The following is a 19,834-nucleotide window of genomic DNA, read 5'->3' on the forward strand; positions in this document are numbered from 1 at the left end:
CAAAAATTGGGGGAGTAGCGGATAGTGAGGAGAATTGTCAGAGGATACAGCAGGATATAAATTGGCTGGAGACCTGGGCCAAAAGATGGTAGATGGAATTTAAAGCGGACAAATGTGAGGTGATGCGATTTGGAAGATCTACTGCAGAAAGAAAGTATACAGTAAATAGTAGAGCCCTTGGAAATATTAGCATACAGAGGGATCTCGGCATGCAATCCACAGTTCCCCGAAGGTGGCAACTCAGGTGGTCAAGAAGGCATATGGCATGCTGGCCTTCATCGTTCGGGGCGTTGAATATAGGAATTGGAAAATCATGTTGCATCTGTATAAGACTTTGGTTAGGCCGCATTTGGAGTATTGTGTACAGTTCTGGTCACCACATTACTGGAAGGATGTTGGTGCATTGGAAAGGGTGCAGAAGAGATTTACCAGGATGTTGCCTGGTTTGGAGGATATGGACTATGAAGAAAGGTTGAACAAACTTGGATTGTTTTCATTAGAGCGTTGGAGGATGAGCGGGGGACCTGATAGAGGCTTACAAGATTGTGACAGGCTTGGATAGAGTGGATAGTCAGAATCTTTTTCCCAGGGTCGAAGAGTCAATGACTCGGGGGCGTAGGTTGAAAGTGAGAAGGGGAAAGTTTAAAAGAGATGTAAGGGGCAGGTTTTTCATACAGAGGTTGGTGAATGCCTGGAACGCGCTGCCAGAGGAGGTGGTGGAAGCAGATTCTATAGCAACGTTCAAGAGGATATAGGCAGGGAATAGAGGGAAATGGACCATGTGGAGGCAAGAATATATTAGATTAGAGAGGCATCTGTGTCGGCACAGACTTGGTGGGCCAAAGAGCCTGTTCCTGTGCTGTACTGTTCTTTGTTCTTTGAATTAAAAAAAAGGTATTTGTCTTCTAAAAAGAGATTCAGTTAACTGGGAAGAATATATAATCCAATCAAAGAAGAGGTTCATATGATGACTTCTTGCTTCACCATTCTGAAATAGATTTGTTTCCTTATGTTTCACTATTTCAGTAATTTTTGCCAGAAATTACACTCAGAAATATTCACATTTCTTCAGTACTTAGACAGCTTTCTGGTAAATGAGACAATCTCTTTGTACATAATCATCTCCCTTTTGTGTTAGATTTTCTGTCATCAATACACATGGGGAACAATCCGTTGTCTTAAAATCAAAAGTATCACGGTGCTGCAAATACAAAATGAAAATATTCAATGATGAAAAATAGTTCAAGTAGAACTTTGCCTATTAATCAGCAAAATACTGAACCATACAGACCAGAAATCCAGGATTCAATTTCTCATTTGTGTTCAGTTAGCTGATCTTGGCTGGAGATCATTTGGGTTGTTGTAACTGGCTCTTGGGCTATAGAAACTAAAATCAGACAAGGTTTCTATTCACGATTACGGTCTGTTGGAAAGTATGTAAATTTAAACATTGGATTAGGATGGGACTGGGCTTGACTGAGGTGCCTTCCACAGTTGAAATAGCCTTTAAGTGCTTACCCTCTAGGTCTAGGACCAGCCAGAAATAATGGGCACAGTATACAAGTACACAAAACCCTACTCCAGCAATAAGCGGAAAAGGTACAAGACAAGATCTCAATCAGGATAGGAGCGGCAAGGTTATTTGTTGGTCTCAGTATAGGGAGTGCAAAGAAAGTCAACCATTATTCCAGCACAATGTCAAGATGATCCTTGTGTGAAGGACCTTCACACAGAACAGGTCTTCTATTTAACCCATGCAGTTTACAAAATAAGCTTTTTGCATGCATTCAAGTCCAGTGAATGCAACCAAACTTTTTTCAGGAAAGAATGTCTAAATAGGGAATGAAGTCACTTAAAACTGCACTCAGATTTTTGCAAACATTCATTTACAGGATGTGGGCATCACTGGCTAGACCAGCATTTACTGTCCATCCCAAGTTGCCCTTGAAAAGATGGAGGTAAGCTGCTTTCTTGAACTGCTGCAGTCCCTATGATGTAGGTACACCCACAGTGCTGGTAGGGAGGGAGTTCCTGGATTTTAACCCAGCAACAGTGATGGAGTTCCAAGTCAGGATGGCGAGTGACTTGGAGGAAAACCTCCGATATCTGCTGCCCTTGTCCTCTTGGATGGTTGTAGTCATGGGTTTGGATGGTGCTGCCCAAGGAGCTTGCTGAGTTCCTCTCAAACTCGAGAATCAGAAACATACTAACATGCCACAAAACAGGAGAACTTTCTACTCTAAGATACAACCATGAAGCTTCAAGAAATGAATGGCGTTGGCTGTTAAAATGAGAATGACAGAACAAAAACAGAGAGATATGGTCTGAGCCAGGATAAGATTGGCGATGATACAATTGATCTTAATGCAGTGGATTAGAGGGGGTAAAAAGAAAAATAATCCCGACTGCTAACTAGGCATACTCACTGGAAGGCACTTTGAATGAGCGCGGCGTTAGGCTTAGCTGTGCTGCTACCCAAGGAGACCTGAATATCAATATTCATTGTCTAGCCTCACAAATAAAGAATGGTTCCTTCAATAAAGGTAAATGTCATGACAAATAGACCTCTTCTCAGGAGAGAAATGTGACAAATTCAAAATTTTAAATGTCTAGAAATATGTAATATAGAGTAAACATAATATTGTGCAATAGTGAAGGTTTCATCCTTACATAAAGCTTATTCCAGATATTTAAGACAAGGTTACTCAAAGTTTGCCATGCAAACAAATAAACAGAAAGTCTTTATCTGCACGAGGGACATGCCATGAAGAACAAAGCCTTCGGGGCAAGAGTAGGCTATTTGGCTGTGTGTGTCACTGAAATAAAGAATAATCTGGTCTTCAGCAAATGAAGTGCAAAATAATAATGACAAAACTACATGCCCGGCTGCAAGAGGTCATACTTACCTTTATTACAAGATTTAAAGTGACTGAAACTGTGAACACCAAGTAGAAATGAAGCAACAATTTCATCAGCCTGGCTGCAAAGTGACCTTTTTTCAGGTTTTGCTGTTAAATAAAAGGAGGGGAAATTAATTAGTTTTAAACAGCTCTCGTGATTGCATCACAGCTCATGACATTTTCAACTAATTCTCCTTCATAAAGCAAATTTGACTGCTTCCATGATCAATGCTACTCAAAATACAGGGTTGGATTTTCATGCCCCTGCCATGTCAGAACAGAGTTGGGCAGAATATAAAAATGGCAGGTGAGCCCCAATTGCAAGATTCCCTTCCCCATTTCTGCCGTTTAGCATTTTTAAGGGTGTAGGATAAGAATGCGGGTCATGAGCTTGCATGTAACAATCTCAAAGACAGATTATTGCCTGAATGGCTATAAATTGGGAGAGAGGAGTGTGCAGCGGGACCTGGGTGTCCTTGTGCACCAGTCACTGAAGGTAAGCATGCAGGTGCAACAGGCGGTAAAAAAGGCAAATGGCATGTTGGCTTTCATTGAGAGAGGTTTCGAGTACGGGAACAGCGATGTGTTGTTACAATTATATAGGGCCTTGGTGAGGCCAAACCTAGAGTATTGTGTGCAGTTTTGGTCTCCTTTTCTGAGGAAGGATGTTCCTGCACTCGGGGGAGTGCAGTGAAGGTTTATCAGGCTGATTCCGGGGTTGGCGAGACTGATGTATGAGGAGATTGACTAGGTTAGGGTTGTTTTTGCTGGAGTTCAGACAAATGAGGGGGGATCTCAGAGACTTATAAAATTCTAACAAGACTAGACAGGGGAGATGCAGGGAGGATATTCCCGATGATGGGTGAGTCCAGAATCAGGGGTCACAGCCTGAGGATTCAGGGTAGGCCATTTAGGATGGAGGTGAGGAGACATTTCTTCACCCAAAGAGTGGTGAGCCTGTGGAATTCATTACCACAGGAAGTAGTTGATGCCAAAACATTGAATGTATTCAAGAGGCGGCTGTATATAGCACTTGGGGCGAATGGGATCAAAGGTTAAGGGGAGAAAGCAGAATTAGGCTATTGAGTTGGACGATCAGCCATGATCGTAATAAATGGCGGAATAGGCTCAAAGGGCCTCCTCCTGTCTTCTATGTTTCTTTGTAATCTCGCCTTTGCCTATTCTATTGCGGGGGTCGGCATTTAGACCCCCCACTATTTTCATGGAGCCAGGCTTGTGATGGTAGTCAGCATGGTTCATGGCACCTCAGAGGTCTCATTGGGGAACCCTAGTCTGGAGTTGGAACCTTTTGACTGGAAAATTCAAAAGGTGTTGACAACTTCATATATCATAACTAGATGTTGTGTGATAAATTAGGTATGTTTTAAATGCAGTGATTGATGATAGGGATTGGTTTAGAGAAGGTAAGTGACCATTATTAGATTGACAAACAATGTGAAAGCAGAAAGTCTTCAGATGTATTAATTTATTTAGTGGATAAAGTGCTTCTCTACATTAATCAGTATCGAGATTCAGATTTCAATGTGTCAGCTGCGCCCTGTGATTAGATTTTTATATTGATTGACCAAGAAGCCATTGTTCAGCCTTTGAAATAGTTGGACAGATGGTGGACTTACCTGATTGACAGCCCAGACACCTGCTCAACCTTTGAAGCTGTGGAACAGCTGGTTCAGTTCTTTGATTGACAGCCCAACTGTTCCATTATTTTTAATGCATTCTGGAGGTATTGTTGCCACAGTTCTGCAACGGAATTGCATTATGAATACTTGGCTGTGCTCTAAACCCCACAAAAGGGTTCAGCTAATTAGGGTTGTTGATGGAACTGTCAAAGTTACAGTGATCTTTGTTTTGAGCTTTATGAGCTCCTAAAAGTGTTATGTTTATGAAAAATCTTTTGAACGGAAATTTGTTTATTCTGACAGTTTCATGAGCATTTCAAGGTCTTCCCAATGTTACTAGAGAGATCATGAATTCTGTCTATACTATGTGAATGGGATGGGAAATAAGTGGGAGAATGAACATGTATGGACAGGGCATGGGAAGGGGTGGAGGCTGAGTAAGAAGAGGTGAGGTCTAGGGTGCCTAACACATGGACAGAACTGGGCCGAGGACACTGTGAATGGAGGCGGACTTTCTATCCTGACTGCCTTGACATTGTCCACCTCTATTCCTGCCTCAGGCCTGCTTCCGGAGACATGGCCTCAACTCCAGCCCATCCACGCCCGGCTGCCATGAAAATAGCATGGATGGGCACTGCCGGGCAGGTGGTAGGATAGCAACATTGGAAAATAGTCCAACTTGAGATTCTAACCTTTACAGTGAAAATCTGGGCCAAACCATCAAGAGCAACAAAGCTGATTTTTATTATATTTGGCTTTTATTAAATTGACAAATATGAAGTCAGCACTAATCAAAATGTTAAAACTAAATGAAGAAGTTTCAAAGCCAAAGCTATTACCTGAATGTACTTTGCAAGGTGAGAGCCACCAATGAAGCTTAATAATGGGGAAGCCAACAAGGCAGAGTTTCTGAACTGGATAAAATATCCCAGTGCAAGGCACACTAAATACATCCTGTAGACATCAGTCACCTACAAGAGAAAACCAACAGTCTCCTTAACCATTTCACAACTGCAACAGCATCCCTACACTAAAATAAAAGATTTTTAAAAACTACACAAGCACACACACGCACGCGCACACAGACACGGCAGAAAGACTCTGTGTTCAGTATATTTTAATATTTGTACTCAGGCAGGTGACAAAAATAATCATTGTGCATTGCGTTGGTTTTTAGAATTTTTTATAAAATGTGTATTTTGCTTTCTGCCACCCACTTTATAAAGATAATCAGAATCAGAAAAACAGCCTCACGAATATGGTTTGTTGGATTTGGAAGATTTCAGCTTGTAAATGAATATGGAAAACTCTCCAAAAACTTGCATTAATGATCCAGACCGATTGCGGAGAATCATGAAGTCCATCATTTTAGCCTTCTGTTTCACAGGGCAGAATGTTACGGCCCCGCCACAGTGTAGCTGGGGCTGAAAAACGTGGAGAGCCATTCAGAACCAGAAAATCCTGTTGGCGGGAGGGGCTGTAAAATTTCATTCAAAACTATTTAACAATCCTGCAGTCATATCTACATAGAACATAGAAACATAGAACAGTACAGCACAGAACAGGCCCTTCGGCCCACGATGTTGTGCCGACCTTCATCTGAAACCAAGATCAAGCTATCCCACTCCCTACCATCCTGGTGTGCTCCATGTGCCTATCCAATAACCGCTTAAATGTTCCTAAAGTGTCTGACTCCACTATCACTGCAGGCAGTCCATTCCACACCCCAACCACTCTCTGCGTGAAGAACCTACCTCTGATATCCTTCCTATATCTCCCACCATGAACCCTATAGTTATGCCCCCTTGTAATAGCTCCATCCACCCGAGGAAATAGTCTTTGAACGTTCACTCGATCTATCCCCTTCATCATTTTATAAACCTCTATTAAGTCTCCCCTCAATCTCCTCCGCTCCAGAGAGAACAGCCCCAGCTCCCTCAACCTTTCCTCATAAGACCGACACTCCAAACCAGGCAGCATCCTGGTAAATCTCCTCTGCACTCTTTCCAGCGCTTCCACATCCTTCTTATAGTGAGGTGACCAGAACTGCACGCAATATTCCAAATGCGGTCTCACCAAGGTCCTGTACAGTTGCAGCATAACCCCACGGCTCTTAAACTCCAACCCCCTGTTAATAAAAGCTAACACACTATATGCCTTCTTCACAGCTCTATCCACTTGAGTGGCAACCTTTAGAGATCTGTGGATATGGACCCCAAGATCTCTCTGTTCCTCCACAGTCTTCAGAACCCTACCTTTGACCCTGTAATCCACATTTAAATTTGTCCTACCAAAATGAATCACCTCACATTTATCAGGGTTAAACTCCATTTGCCATTTTTCAGCCCAGCTTTGCATCCTATCTATGTCTCTTTGCAGCCTACAACAGCCCTCCACCTCATCCACTACTCCACCAATCTTGGTGTCATCAGCAAATTTACTGATCCACCCTTCAGCCCCCTCCTCTAAGTCATTAATAAAAATCACAAAGAGCAGAGGACCAAGCACCGATCCCTGCGGCACTCCGCTAGCAACCTGCCTCCAGTCCGAAAATTTTCCATCCACCACCACCCTCTGTCTTCGATCAGATAGCCAGTTACCTATCCAATCGGCCAACTTTCCCTCTATCCCACATCTCCTTACTTTCATCATAAGCCGACCATGGGGGACCTTATCAAACGCCTTACTAAAATCCATGTATATGACATCAACCGCCCTACCTTCATCAACACACCTAGTTACCTCCTCAAAAAATTCTATCAAATTTGTGAGGCACGATTTGCACTATAGCAAATAATGCAGTACCCAACTAAATGTTCCAAGCTATTGCTAATGCTCAGGAATGCAATTACTGAATTCGTTCACTCTTTTGTTGATTTTGTATCTTCCCAGCCAACCGGCACAAAAGAACCTCTAATCAAGTGTTATCTTCTACAAGTCAGTACACACAATTGCATATAGGCAAATATGCACTATTGTTATGTGCCTGTTTTGCACAACCCAAGAATCTCAGATGAAGCCAGAGAGTCTGATGTTTTTTTTAAGTTTATTTATTAGCGTCACAAGTAGGCTTACATGAACACTGCAATGAAGCTACTGTGAAAATCCCCCAGTCACCACATTCCGGCACCTGTTCGGGTACACTGAGGGAGAATTTAGCATGGTCAATGCACCTAACCAGCACGTCTTTCGGACTGTGGGAGGAAACCGGAGCACCCGGAGGAAACCCACGCAGACATGAGGAGAATGTGCAGACTCCACACAGATAGTGACCCAAGCCGGAAATCGAACCCTAGCCCCTGGCGCTGTGAGGCAGCAGTGCTAACCACTGTGCTAGCGTGCCACCCTGTAGGCAGTCCATTTCACAGTGATACGAACAATAAACCCATTTGCTTGCAAAAGCTTCCAGCTAGGGTCAATCGACATGCTTTGGGTTTTGGAGCAATCATACTAGACCCAGCAATATTAATACTTCTTGGGTTGGGAAGTACAGTTCTGGGTCAGTGTCGCACAATCCGTCTGATTCGGTTACTTTTTACTGCCAGTTTCTACATCAACCAGAGGAATATCGTGACAGAAAATCAGACTGCCAAGCCTCGATATCACCAAGCATATTCCACAATTACAAGATTTTCCTTCAGTACATTTGTGACAATTTGCAAATTACTTAACCTTGACCACCACCGCTACCAAAATGCAACATGGTCAATATGTACTGATCAGCTCCGATTAACTTAATTTGGTCTTTGCCCACTCTTTCTTCCCCAAGGAGAATTTATATTCTATTTCCCACATACCTTGCGGCTTTGAATTAGATCCAGGCAATCCAACAGGAAAATACTGAAGGCTTGTACAAATAATACATAATGGCTAATCTCCCACATCATTATAAAGGCAAAAGTAGATGCAGACATCAGAAGATATGAAAACATCTAGGACAGGAAGAAACAGCAACATTAGTTTTGTTACCCAAGGTCCTAGACACAAATCTCAATTTAAGCTGTACATAATTAGACAATTTACTATATACTACACAGTACTTTAGGAAAATACTACACAGTACAATGTTTTTATGGGAAGAAGAAATATAGTTATCAGTTGTGAGGGAAATATTGCGAGATAGAACTAGGGAATGAGGCTGTAAGAGTGGCTGAAAAAAGTTCGAGAAACCGTTTGAAAATAAGAATTAAGAGCTTAAAATGGAAGTGATTTAGGAAGAGCGTTTCAGAGGGGAAGGATGGGTGGCAGAGGTAGAGCAGAGATGAGGAACTGTTTCTGGTTAGCAAAAGGAGTGAAGAATGTGCTAGACGTCGGAATTGAAGGAATGGTGAGCTTTCAGAGGGCTGTAGGGGATTATCAAGATAGGGTGGGGTGAGGACATGGAAGGATTTGAACACAAGGATGAGAAATTTCAATTGGAGGCATAGCTGGACCGAATGTCAAATTAGGTCAGCATGCACAGGGGTGATGGGTAACCAGGATTGGTCTGAGTTACGTAATGGGCAACAGAGTTTTACATCAGCTCCATGAACACGTTCCTGATTTTAGTAACCTCCAGTGGCAGTCAGAATCAGCTGCTTAGGTCTGAAGCTTTGGAACAAGTTCAAGATAAGGGGGAAAGGTTCAGTGAAGATGTGCGGTGGAAGTTTTTTTTTTAAACAGAGGGTGGTGGGGGCCTAGAATGCATCACCAAGTGAGGTGGTTGAGGCAGTTATGTTAGCCACATTTAAGACTTATCTTGATAGGCATATGAACAAATGGGGAATAGAGCGATATAAGCGGTTGGTCTAGATAGGACAAAATGATTGGCGCAGGCTTGGAGGTCCGAAGGGCCTGTTCCTGTGTTGTACTGTTCTTTGAATACACTACTTGAACCTCTCTGCCTCTCAACCTCATTAAAACCATCCTCTTTGGCTAAGCTTTTGTCATCTGTCCTACCATCTCCTTGTGTGGCTCAAATTTTGTTTCATAATGTTCCTCTGAAGCACACAGGGATGTTTTACTATGGTAAAGGTACTATATAAATGCAAATTGCTATTGTTGAAGCTGAAATGTTGTTGATGGGAGTTCACTATTTTGGTATGCTTGGCAAATCCAATGAGGTACACGCTACATTGAATGTGAAAAGCCATGCCAGCTTGAAATGAATGCCAAAAAACATTTACAAAATCACATTTTTCCTCAGAATCCTAGCAGACATTTCAAAATGGCTAGGTACACAACAGTGGGGAAATGAAAGAACTATACTGTTTCTCTACACATAATCTTACTATTTAAGCATCTCAGTTCTTCAAAAGTGAATTCTTAGAATTTTATAAGTCAGTGTCTCAGGTCTTGGATGCCAGTTTTTTTAGTGAGCTCATGATAAGATTAAGAAGACTATTTTTGTGAGGATTTAAACAAGACTAGAAGATTCGCTAGCTTGGCTAGAGGTAAGAAGCCCCAATTCAACGCTCATCATGAAAATCAGTTTGGGGATTAGAAGTTATCCAGCTGAAAAAGGAAAATAGAAACATGCCATCAGGAGTTAGGAATATCTTTGCACTGGTTTCTGGAGAATGAAGTGTATACTTAAAAAGGACAGAATGAAGTCAATTTTGTAAATTTTGTAAATTGAGTTTGTGCCCTGTTTGTGAATAGAACTCCCACTCACCTGACGAAGGGACAGCGCTCCGAAAGCTAGTGGCTTTTGCTACCAAATAAACCTGTTGGACTTTAACCTGGTGTTGTGAGACTTCTTAATAATGCCTGTACCAGCATGGGCTCCCTATTCCGGGAATGATCCAGGTGTTTTCTGACAATCCTGCCCTGTACTTGGACTTCATATGACATGGAGCCCCATTTTCTCCGTTACAATCCCAGGGACCCAATCGAGGCCCGTCCCCAAAGTTCCTCATGTGCACCGGGTGGCCAATTTTGAATGTTCTGTCTGTCCTTACAGAATCATGATTCTTCTTCTAGTTCCCTTGTTGGGACTCCACCCTCCCCACCAGGTTTAGTGATAGTAAGCTTAATCTTGTCCAAAGCCTCCATTCCATTAACAATTCTGCTGGGGTGATTCCTATCGTTGTGTGAGGGGGAGTACAGTAGTTGAATAAAAAATACGCCAGTTTGGTCTCTATGGATGCGGCAGGGTGCCGGGCTTAAAAGTTTGCACCACTCATTCAGCCAACCCATTCGATGATGGGTGCTGTCCTAATGTGTTTGATTCCATTGGAAAGCATGAAGGTCTGAAACTTGGTGCTAATAAAGGCAGTGCCATTGTCAGAAACCCAGATTTCAGACATCCCATCCGTGTAGAAACCTTGTCATAGTTTCTCAATGGCAGCATGGGAAGTGGTGGAATTCATCCGATGCATCTCCAACCATTTGGAATGCACGTCAACTATAATCAGTAACATGGAGCCCATAAAACGCCCGGTGGAGTCTACACACACTCTGGTTGTACCACAACTTGGTATGGTTCCTGCTCTGCCCAAGACCGCAAGAAACTACAAAGGGTCATGAATGAAGCCCAGTCCATCACGCAAACCATCTATTGACTCTGTCTACACTTTCCACTGCCTTGGCAAAGCAGCCAGCATAATTAAGGACGCCACGCACCCTGGACATTCTCTCTTCCACTTTCTTCTGTCGGGAAAAAGATTCAAAAGTCTGAGGTCATGTGCCAACTGACTCAAGAACAGTTTCTTCCCTGCTGCCATCAGACTTTTAAATGGACCTACCTCGCACTAAGCTGATCATTCTCTACAGTCTAGCTATGACTGCAACACTACATTCTGTACTCTCTTGTTTCCTTCTCTATGAACAGTATGCTTTATTTGTATAGCATGCAAGAAACAATACTTTTCACTGTATACTAATACATATGACAATAATAAATCAAATCCAAAAAAAAACCCCAGGGACTACAAGGCCATTCCCATACAGAGGTTGAAAGGGGGAGTTTTTGATTCTCTTGGCACGACTCACGCTGTCTAACCAAGTCAGTAATTCTTGAATCAAGGCCGGGCCACCGTACGTAGCTCCTGGCTAGCATTTTCATCTTTGAAATCCCAGGGTGGCTATGGTATAATGCCATAAGTATCTGACATCACCTGGGCAAGGGATAGCTATGCAGGAACCCTAGAGGATAAGGCCATCCTCAACACTGAGCTCATCTTTCTTTGTCCAGTAATGTTTCATTTAATCTGAAGGCTGTCCTCTGAATCCCCCATATAGTATTATAATATAGTATTCAGCCAGGACTAGGTCCTTTCCAGGCCTTGATTTGCCACACAGTATCAGCGAGGTGTCCAAAACATTTGAGGCTCATCATGACCTCTTCCACAGCTGGTAGTGAAATTGGGCTTATGGGCAATGGCAAATGACTCAATGCATTAGCTATCCAACTCCGGGGGGGGGGGGGGGGGGGGGGGGGGGGGGGAAGAAGAAAGCTCTAGGAGGTATTCATAAGCCACCAGTAACAAGACCCAATATGGCATCCAGGCAGAGGCAATGCGGGGGTGTGGGGAATTGCTCTGTCTTCTTTAAAATGTCCCAGCAGTGGTTTATGATCAGTCACTGTGAAAAAATGTCTACCGTAGACATATTGATGGAGGTTTTTAAACACTGAAAACAACTGCCAGTCCCCTTTCTTGATCTGGGAATACCTCTGCTTAGCGTCCGAGAGGGTCCTAGATGTGCACGCAATCGGCTTCTCTGTCCCAGCTCTCCAGCGTTGTGCCAGTACTGCCCCAACCCCGTAAGGGAGAGGGGGCAATCGCATGCCAAGATAAGGTTGATTTTGGGGTCAAAGTGCGTCATTAAATTAAAGGACAAAAGTTCCTGATTAATTCTGTTATGGTTCAGGTCAGAAACTCTGAAGTGCTTTATGGAGCCCTCCTGGATCATAAGTTTTGCCTCTTGAACTTGTCTAGGATAAGCATGATATGTTTCACTTCAGGTATGATTCAAATGACCCACTAGGGAGCTTTTATCAAACAAAGTTCAGTTAAGAATATAGTTAACGTGTATAGTAAGAAAATTAGCAAGAATTTTTATCAATTACAAATAAGAAACAGAACAACCACTATAATGTATAACCCTCATCAAATATATTTAATGTGTTCCAATCAAACCAATCCCATAGACAAAAATCCTTTTCACAAGTTTAACACAGCAAAGACGAATGCTCATGTGATACTGGACTTGAGACATTTGGATGAAATCTGCAGTTCTCTGAATAGACTCAGAACAGTTTGAAGTCAGAATAGTTTCCCAGACCAGGGACTCTAGGTAATCTGCCAACAGCAGATTTTCTACTCCAGGAAGGCTTTCAACTGAACAGCAGAATTTCCCAAGACCAAGGAGAGAGAGAGAGAGAGAGAGACACTGCTTTCAGTCTGATGTCCACTCCCTTCTAAACTAAAACACTGTTGCCAGCCAAAAACAAAAAATTAAACAATGAATTCTCTGGGAAGGGAAAAAAAACCTGACCAGAACCCACGACCTTCCTCCTAACAATGCAGGGCCATGAAGCCAATCCCAGAGTAAACATGAACAACCCCCATTTAAGCTATTGAAGTCACAATAAAAGGACATCTCCAGTCAAGCCAGTAACAAATGACATCAGCTGAGGCTGTGAGCTGAGAAACACTGAAGCGGAGAGAGCTGCAGAGATCATGATTTTAAAAAACCTTTCTTAAAAGATACACTAACGTCACAATTCTGTTGAAAGCCTCTAGTTGCAGCAGCCCCCCGCCCCCCCTCCCCACCCTCCCAGACCACCTTTGATATTTCCATTGTAGGGCATGCAGGGGGGTCAGCAAAGAAGCTAAATTAGCAATAAACTTCCCGTAATAATTCACTAACCCCAGGAAGGATTTCAATTCCATGGGGTTCCTTGGAGTTGGCTCCTCCTTAATGGCCCTCACCTCGTCTTCCGGGATGAAGATCCTTGCCATCCACCCAATAGCCCAAATAGATCACAGCACTAACTTGGAAGACACATTTTCCCCTTTTCAGGTGTACCCCGACCTCTGAAAATTGCAGTAAGACCTCTTCCGGGTTTGCGAGGTGTTCGCATTCCAAAATTCCTATGACTAAGACATCGTCCAAATATAACACTTTCTGAGGTAACCCTTGGAGTATATTCTCCACGACCCCGTTGAAAAATGGCGCATGCAGGCGAGAGCCCAAAAGGCAGGTGAATGTGCTCGTATAGACCTTTGTGCGTATTAATTGTTACGTACTTTCGGGAAGGCTCGTCTGATTCAAGTTGGAGATGCACATGGCTCATGTCCAATTTTGAAAATGTTCGACCCCCAATTAACTGGATGTACAGGTCTTCAATCCGGGGCATGGGATAAATGTCAAGTTTAAAATCTTTATAGACTGTAAGCTTATAGTCTCCACAAAGTCGGACTGACTTATCCGACTTAAGGACAGGAACAACAGGTGCGGCCCACTCTGCAAACTGAATGGGTCTTATTATGCCCAGTTTTCCAGGCATTCCAGTTCTGACACTACCTTTTCCAATATGGGAGTATGGAACTGATCTCGCTCCAAAATACTTAGGTGTAGCATCAGGGTTGATGTAAATCTTAGCTTTGGCTCCCTTTATTTTTCCAAGCCCTTCTTGGAAGACTTCAGAGTACTTATTGATGACTTCGTACAGTCCCGCAGCGCCTAGCTTAAAAGGTCTCCAGCCGATTCAGTCTGATGCGTTGGAGCCAATCTCTCCCCATGAGGCTAGGTCCTTATCCCCGAACAATGATGAGTGCAAGTTGAGCAGGCTGCTGCCTTTAAGTCACTAGGGTCACCATGGCGCCCTTTATTTGCAACAGTTCCCGTGTACGTGGCCAGCCTGGCCTTGTGGTTTCTAAGTTCAGGAGCTGAATACCAACCCAGAGGTGATCATATGTTTCCTCCCTGATAACAGAGATTGCAGCCCTCACATCCATTTCCACTTTTAATGGGTGGCCATTTACTAACAACTCCACCATTATGGGGGCAACCTTTGTCCTGGAGATGCAATTTAATTGCATTGTCCCTCATTGTGGGTCTTTCTGCAAGCTACGGTCTGGTACTAGCCTTTTCTCGAAATAGCACGTGTTGTGACTGTCCCCATCTCTTACCCTGGATTGTGGTCTTCTTCAGCGCTTGCAATAGTCTGCCATCTGGCATCTACAATCTTCTGGAATATGCTTCCTAGGAGTCTGAAGGCTGTCCAGGACTTCCCTTGACTGCTTGGTGATGCAATTCATGCACCATTGCTGCCAGAGACACTGGGATATTTTACTGATACCATCGTTCTCAGTTGAGGGATGTACATTGCATGAGACCCACTCCCTCCAATCTGAGGACAAGGCTATCTGACATTCCCTATAATTCCTCAGCTTCTTTCTCTGCATTCTCCAATGATAAAGGTTTCACAGTGGCGTTTGTTACGTACAAGTTGAGTTCCGCCAATAATTAGTTTTTAGACTGTCACCTCGGTAATTCCACAGACCAGCCTATCTCGCAACATTTGTTTAGGGGTGGCCCGAACTCAATGCACTTTGCTAATTTTTGCAGCCTGGTCAACTCGGTCACAGATTCCCCAGGGGTTCACCTTGCCGTGTTAAAACAGTATCGCTAAAGTATTATGGAAGATTTAGGGTCATAACAGCTTTTAACCAAGACCACCAATTCATTAAAGGTCTTGTTTTCTGGGTATCCCGGTAGGTCAGGATTACACTGAAGGTTGGGACCCCGCATGCTGTCAACAGGATCACTTTCTGTTTCTCATCCCTCTCAATGCTGTTGGCCTGAAAAAGTAACGCATGCGGTCTGAGTATTGGACCCAGTCTTCTATGCCTGCATCATAGGCTTCAAGTTTCCCAAAAAGGGGTATGTTTCTTACTGGAGGATTGTTTGTCTCAATAGTGAAGATAGTCCAGAGGGGCGAAAAAAAACTCGCTTTACTCCTCATCGCCAATGTAATAATTTTACCGAGGCCAGTCTTCTGTCACCAATCACCCTTTCGTTTACAGTGATAGGGAACGCCGCTCAACGGCTACAGAGTGCAGATCAGTCCTGAGTCAAATCGACTGGCGGCCCGAGTGGAGCCAGCTGATTTCAAAACCCCCACTGCTCCTTCACTACATAAGAAGTCTGATGGGTTTGCACAATGAAAAGCTCAGTGCACTGACAAGTCTGCAACAAAACCTAAGATGAATTTAAGTAGACTGGCAGAGGTAGCTCCAACAGCAGGCCAGAAAGAGAGGGGCAACCCCATTGTGGCCATTTAGGGAGTCCCGGCTGCATTTTAAGTCTATCTGGTAACTAATTGGTTGCCGGTGGGATGCCAGTCCTTTTAAAAGAGGGGAGTCCACCTCTAAGAGCTGCCCGCCTATCGGACAGCCAACAGCTCTTCAGTCTCAGCTGCGGTCACTGGGAGCTGTGGTCACTGCTGAGACTGCACAAGCTGAGAGGGCGCAGCGCTGGACACTGTTTTGCAATGAGATGAAAGGGTTCTCGGGTTATCAGAACCAGTTAGGCAGGTCCCAACAAGGGAAGGAGGATGGGAGGGTGCTTGTGAGGGTGGGTGGGTTGTGCTGCGAGGTGGCCACTGCCACAGGAGATGACCTCTTTGGGCCACAGAGTGCCTGATTAAGAAAACACCCCACCCCCCAGAACAGCCACTAGGGTTTACCAAGATTTGTCCTAACATTCGTCCGAAAACACCAGCTACTCTGCTAAAGCCCATGTTTTTTCCCATCCGCCAGCCAGCCTAGATTGATATTGCCCATGCCATTCAGACTATAAATATCACGCTTCGGAAAGTGTAGATGTGCAGAGAGTTTGATGTTCATATACACAAATCCTTCAAGGTCACAGAACAAGTTAATAAGGGTTTAAGAAAAGTACAATGGTTGCTCATGTTTATAAACTTTGGATTGGAATATGAGAGCCAAGTGAGCAAGCTAGAATTTTATTAATCACTGGTTAGGCTTCAACTAGAGTGCCGTGACAATTTAACAGGATATTACCAGGGATGAGGGACTTCAGTTATCAATGGAGGTTATAAAAATTAGGACAATTCCTCTTGGAAGAGGGAAGCTTAACAGAGTACCCAATAGAGGCTTTCAAGATGATGAGAGGTTTTGATGGAATTAAAGGGTAAAAATATTCCCTTTAGTAAGTGGGTCAACAACTAGAGGTCGTGGATTCATTTCTATTTATTTATTAGAGTCACAAGTAGGCTTACATTAACACTGCAATGAAGTTACTGTGAAAGTCCCCTAGTCACAACACTCCAGCACCTGTTCGGGTACACTGAGGGAGAATTTACCATGGCCACTGCACCTAACCAGCACATCTTTCAGACTGCGGGAGGAAACCGGAGCACCCGGAGGAAACCCACGCAGACACGGGGAGAACGTGCAGACTACGCACAGACAGTGACCCAAACCGGGAATCAAACCCAGGTCCCTGGTGCTATGAGTCACCAGTGCTAACAACTGTGTCACCATGCCGCTCCTGCTAACTTCATTAGCAGAAGACCTGGAGTGGAGGTGATGAGAATTTATTATTATTCAGAGTTGTCAGGATCTGGAATGCTCGACTTGAAACGGGAGTGGAAGCTGATTCCATGAACAATTTTAAAAAAGAAGTTGAGGAACTTATAGGGTCATGAATAAAAAGCAGGGATGCAAAGTTAAGCAAGACTGCTCTTTAAAAGAGCCAGTGCAAATAGCCCTCTTGGAATTGTAATTTTCTAAGGTTCCATATGAATTGATAATCTGGTCATTGTTTTCATTTGTCCTATTCTGTCCATGCAAGAAGTAGCTTTTAAAAGAAAGTTAGATAAGTACATGAGGGAAAAGGGAAAGGAAGAATATTTGATAGGGTGAGATGAAATCAGATTGGAGAAGGCAGATGTGGAGCGTAAACACCAGCATAGCCCTGCTGGGCCAAACAGCCTGTTGCAATGCTGAAAAATTCTATATATATAGTAGTCAACATCAACGTTATATTTGGTGCTACTCGGAGCTGAAAGTCAAAGACAGAAGTTGAAAACATAGACAGCAAGAGTATGCAGGCTTTCCATTTAGACATTGAGCATCACACAAAACATTTCATCTAAATTTGGATTACTGTATTTCACCACACTCACTTCCATAGTAGAATTAACGTTGGTCTTCAGATAGCCTGTGAGTGCTCCAACTTGTAATGCAAAATATGGTAATGCCCAATTTTCCCTTAAAGGAATGGTATGTTCCACTCTGGTTGTATCGATCCTAAAATAGATAATTAAATAAGAAGTGCATTAGATAGGGCACATGCAATTCTGAAATCTAAGTGTAGGTGTCAGGCTTGGCTCAGTTGCAGTCAGAAGGTTGGATTCCGGGCCCACTCGAAAAACTGGAGCACCTAATCTAGGCAGATGCACAAATGCAGCACCGAGGGAGTCTTACACTATTGCAAGCTCCAACTTTTAGATAAAAAGTTAAACTGAATCAAAATTTTTAAATTTGGGTGAAGAAACTCCTCCTCAACTCAGTCAAAGCAGGCTCAAGGGGCCGAATAATCCACACCTATTTCTTATGATTGATAGTAAAGCAAAGAACTTCAAGAGTGTTTTGGTTAATATTTACTTCTGAATCAACATCAACAAAAACAGCTTCTCCATCATTTACCTTGTGTGCAAATTGGCTGCAGTGTATCGCTACATTACACCAGTGACTTCAAAAGCACAACTATTAAACTTTAGGCCATCCCATTCTTATGGAAGTTTGCAGGTGAAAGGTCTTGCAATAAAATAGTCACAATAAATCAACATCTGTAATGATAATCTTAGAATCCTGCAGTGCAGAAGGAAGCCAGTCGGCCCATCGAGTCTGCACCGACCACAAACCCACCCAGGCCTATCCCCACGACCCCATGTATTTACCTTAGCTTGTCCCCCTGACACTAAGGGGCAATTTAGTATGGCCAATCCACCTAACCTGCACATCTTTGGATGTGTGGGAGGAAACTGGAGCACCTGGAGGAAACCCACACAGACACGGGGAGAACGTGCAAACTCCACACAGTGACCCAAACCGGGAATCGAACCCGGGTCCCTGGCGCTGTGAGGCACATGCATAATGTGCCACCATGCTGCCCACTGATACATGTTCAAATAGTTAAAGAAAAATAACTTACGAATGTATTAAAACCATGAATTCCTGTACCATTCATATTATGAAAGAAATCCTCACCATCTTGAAGAAGCTGTTTGGTCATGACTAATGGAGTGAAATATCTACTTTAGATTGGCACCTAGATTCTAAAGCCGTTTCAGTGGGTTAGAAGTTAGCAAATGTAACACTATTCAAAAAAAGGAGGGTGGGACAAAAAGGGAACTTCAGGACAATCAGCCTGACGGCAGGTCATCGGGAAAGTGCTGGAATCTGTTATTAAAGCAGTCTTAATAATGCACTTAAACGATCATAGTATGATCAGACAAAGTCAACATGGTTTTACTGAAGGTTTATTTCACCGACTAGTTACATCCTCAAAAAAGGTGCCACATAATAGGCAAGATAAGGGCTCGTAGAGTTGGGTGGGACAATATATTACATGGGTAGAGGGGGTTAGCTAAGGACAGGACGCAGAGAATAGGGATATTTTCAAGTTGGCAGGGGGAGAAGATTTAGGACTGAGTTGAGGAGGAGTTTCTTCACCCAAAGGGTTGAGAGTCTGTGGAATTCCCTGCCCAGTGAAGCAGTTGAGGCTACCTCATTGAATGTTTTTAATGCAAAGATAGATAGATTTTTGAACAGTAAAGGAATTAAGCAAGTGGGTAAGTGGAGCTGAGTCCACGAAAAGATCAGCCATGATCTTATTGAATGGCAGAGCAGGCTGGAGGGGCCAGTTGGCCTACTCCTATTCCTAGTTCTTATGTGCTTTGTGGAGTGCTGCAAAGATCAGTGTTGGGGTCTCAGCTATTTACAATTTATATTAATGACTTAGACAAAGGTGCAGAGAAAAACATATCAAGGTTTTTTTGATAATACAAATGGTAGGTGGGGATGCAAACTGTGAGGAGGACATAAAAGAGCTGCAAGAGATATAGACAGTTTTTTACTGGCTAAGCGAGTGGGCAACAAGATGGCAGAGTTTTCCTTTCTAAATATGGCGAGCAGGCAGGAAAGTGGTGCTGAGGCCGAAGGAATCTGAAATTTGGGCTCCAAAGAAAGATGCAACCAGACAGATGAATGCTATGCTGCACTTGAGGAAGTTATCAGCATAGGAGGGATTTTTAAAATGATCATGGTGTGAAGG

At 43.3% G+C, this 19,834-nt stretch overlaps 1 protein-coding gene across 1 annotated transcript in view; it reads right to left on the reverse strand.

Moving 5' to 3' along the window:
• Positions 1-19,834, reverse strand: part of LOC144495672 (putative C-mannosyltransferase DPY19L4) — a 69,015-nt gene that overhangs the window by 27,145 nt on the left and 22,036 nt on the right. The window contains exons 7-10 of the mRNA XM_078215966.1: positions 17,682-17,805; positions 8,338-8,472; positions 5,380-5,511; positions 2,907-3,008 (exon numbers count right to left, since the gene is read on the reverse strand). Coding sequence (XP_078072092.1) covers positions 2,907-3,008; positions 5,380-5,511; positions 8,338-8,472; positions 17,682-17,805 — 493 coding nt within the window. The remainder of the gene's footprint in view (positions 1-2,906; positions 3,009-5,379; positions 5,512-8,337; positions 8,473-17,681; positions 17,806-19,834) is intronic.

Source organism: Mustelus asterias, chromosome 7 (genome assembly GCF_964213995.1).
Source record: "Mustelus asterias chromosome 7, sMusAst1.hap1.1, whole genome shotgun sequence".
Lineage (NCBI taxonomy): Eukaryota > Metazoa > Chordata > Chondrichthyes > Carcharhiniformes > Triakidae > Mustelus > Mustelus asterias.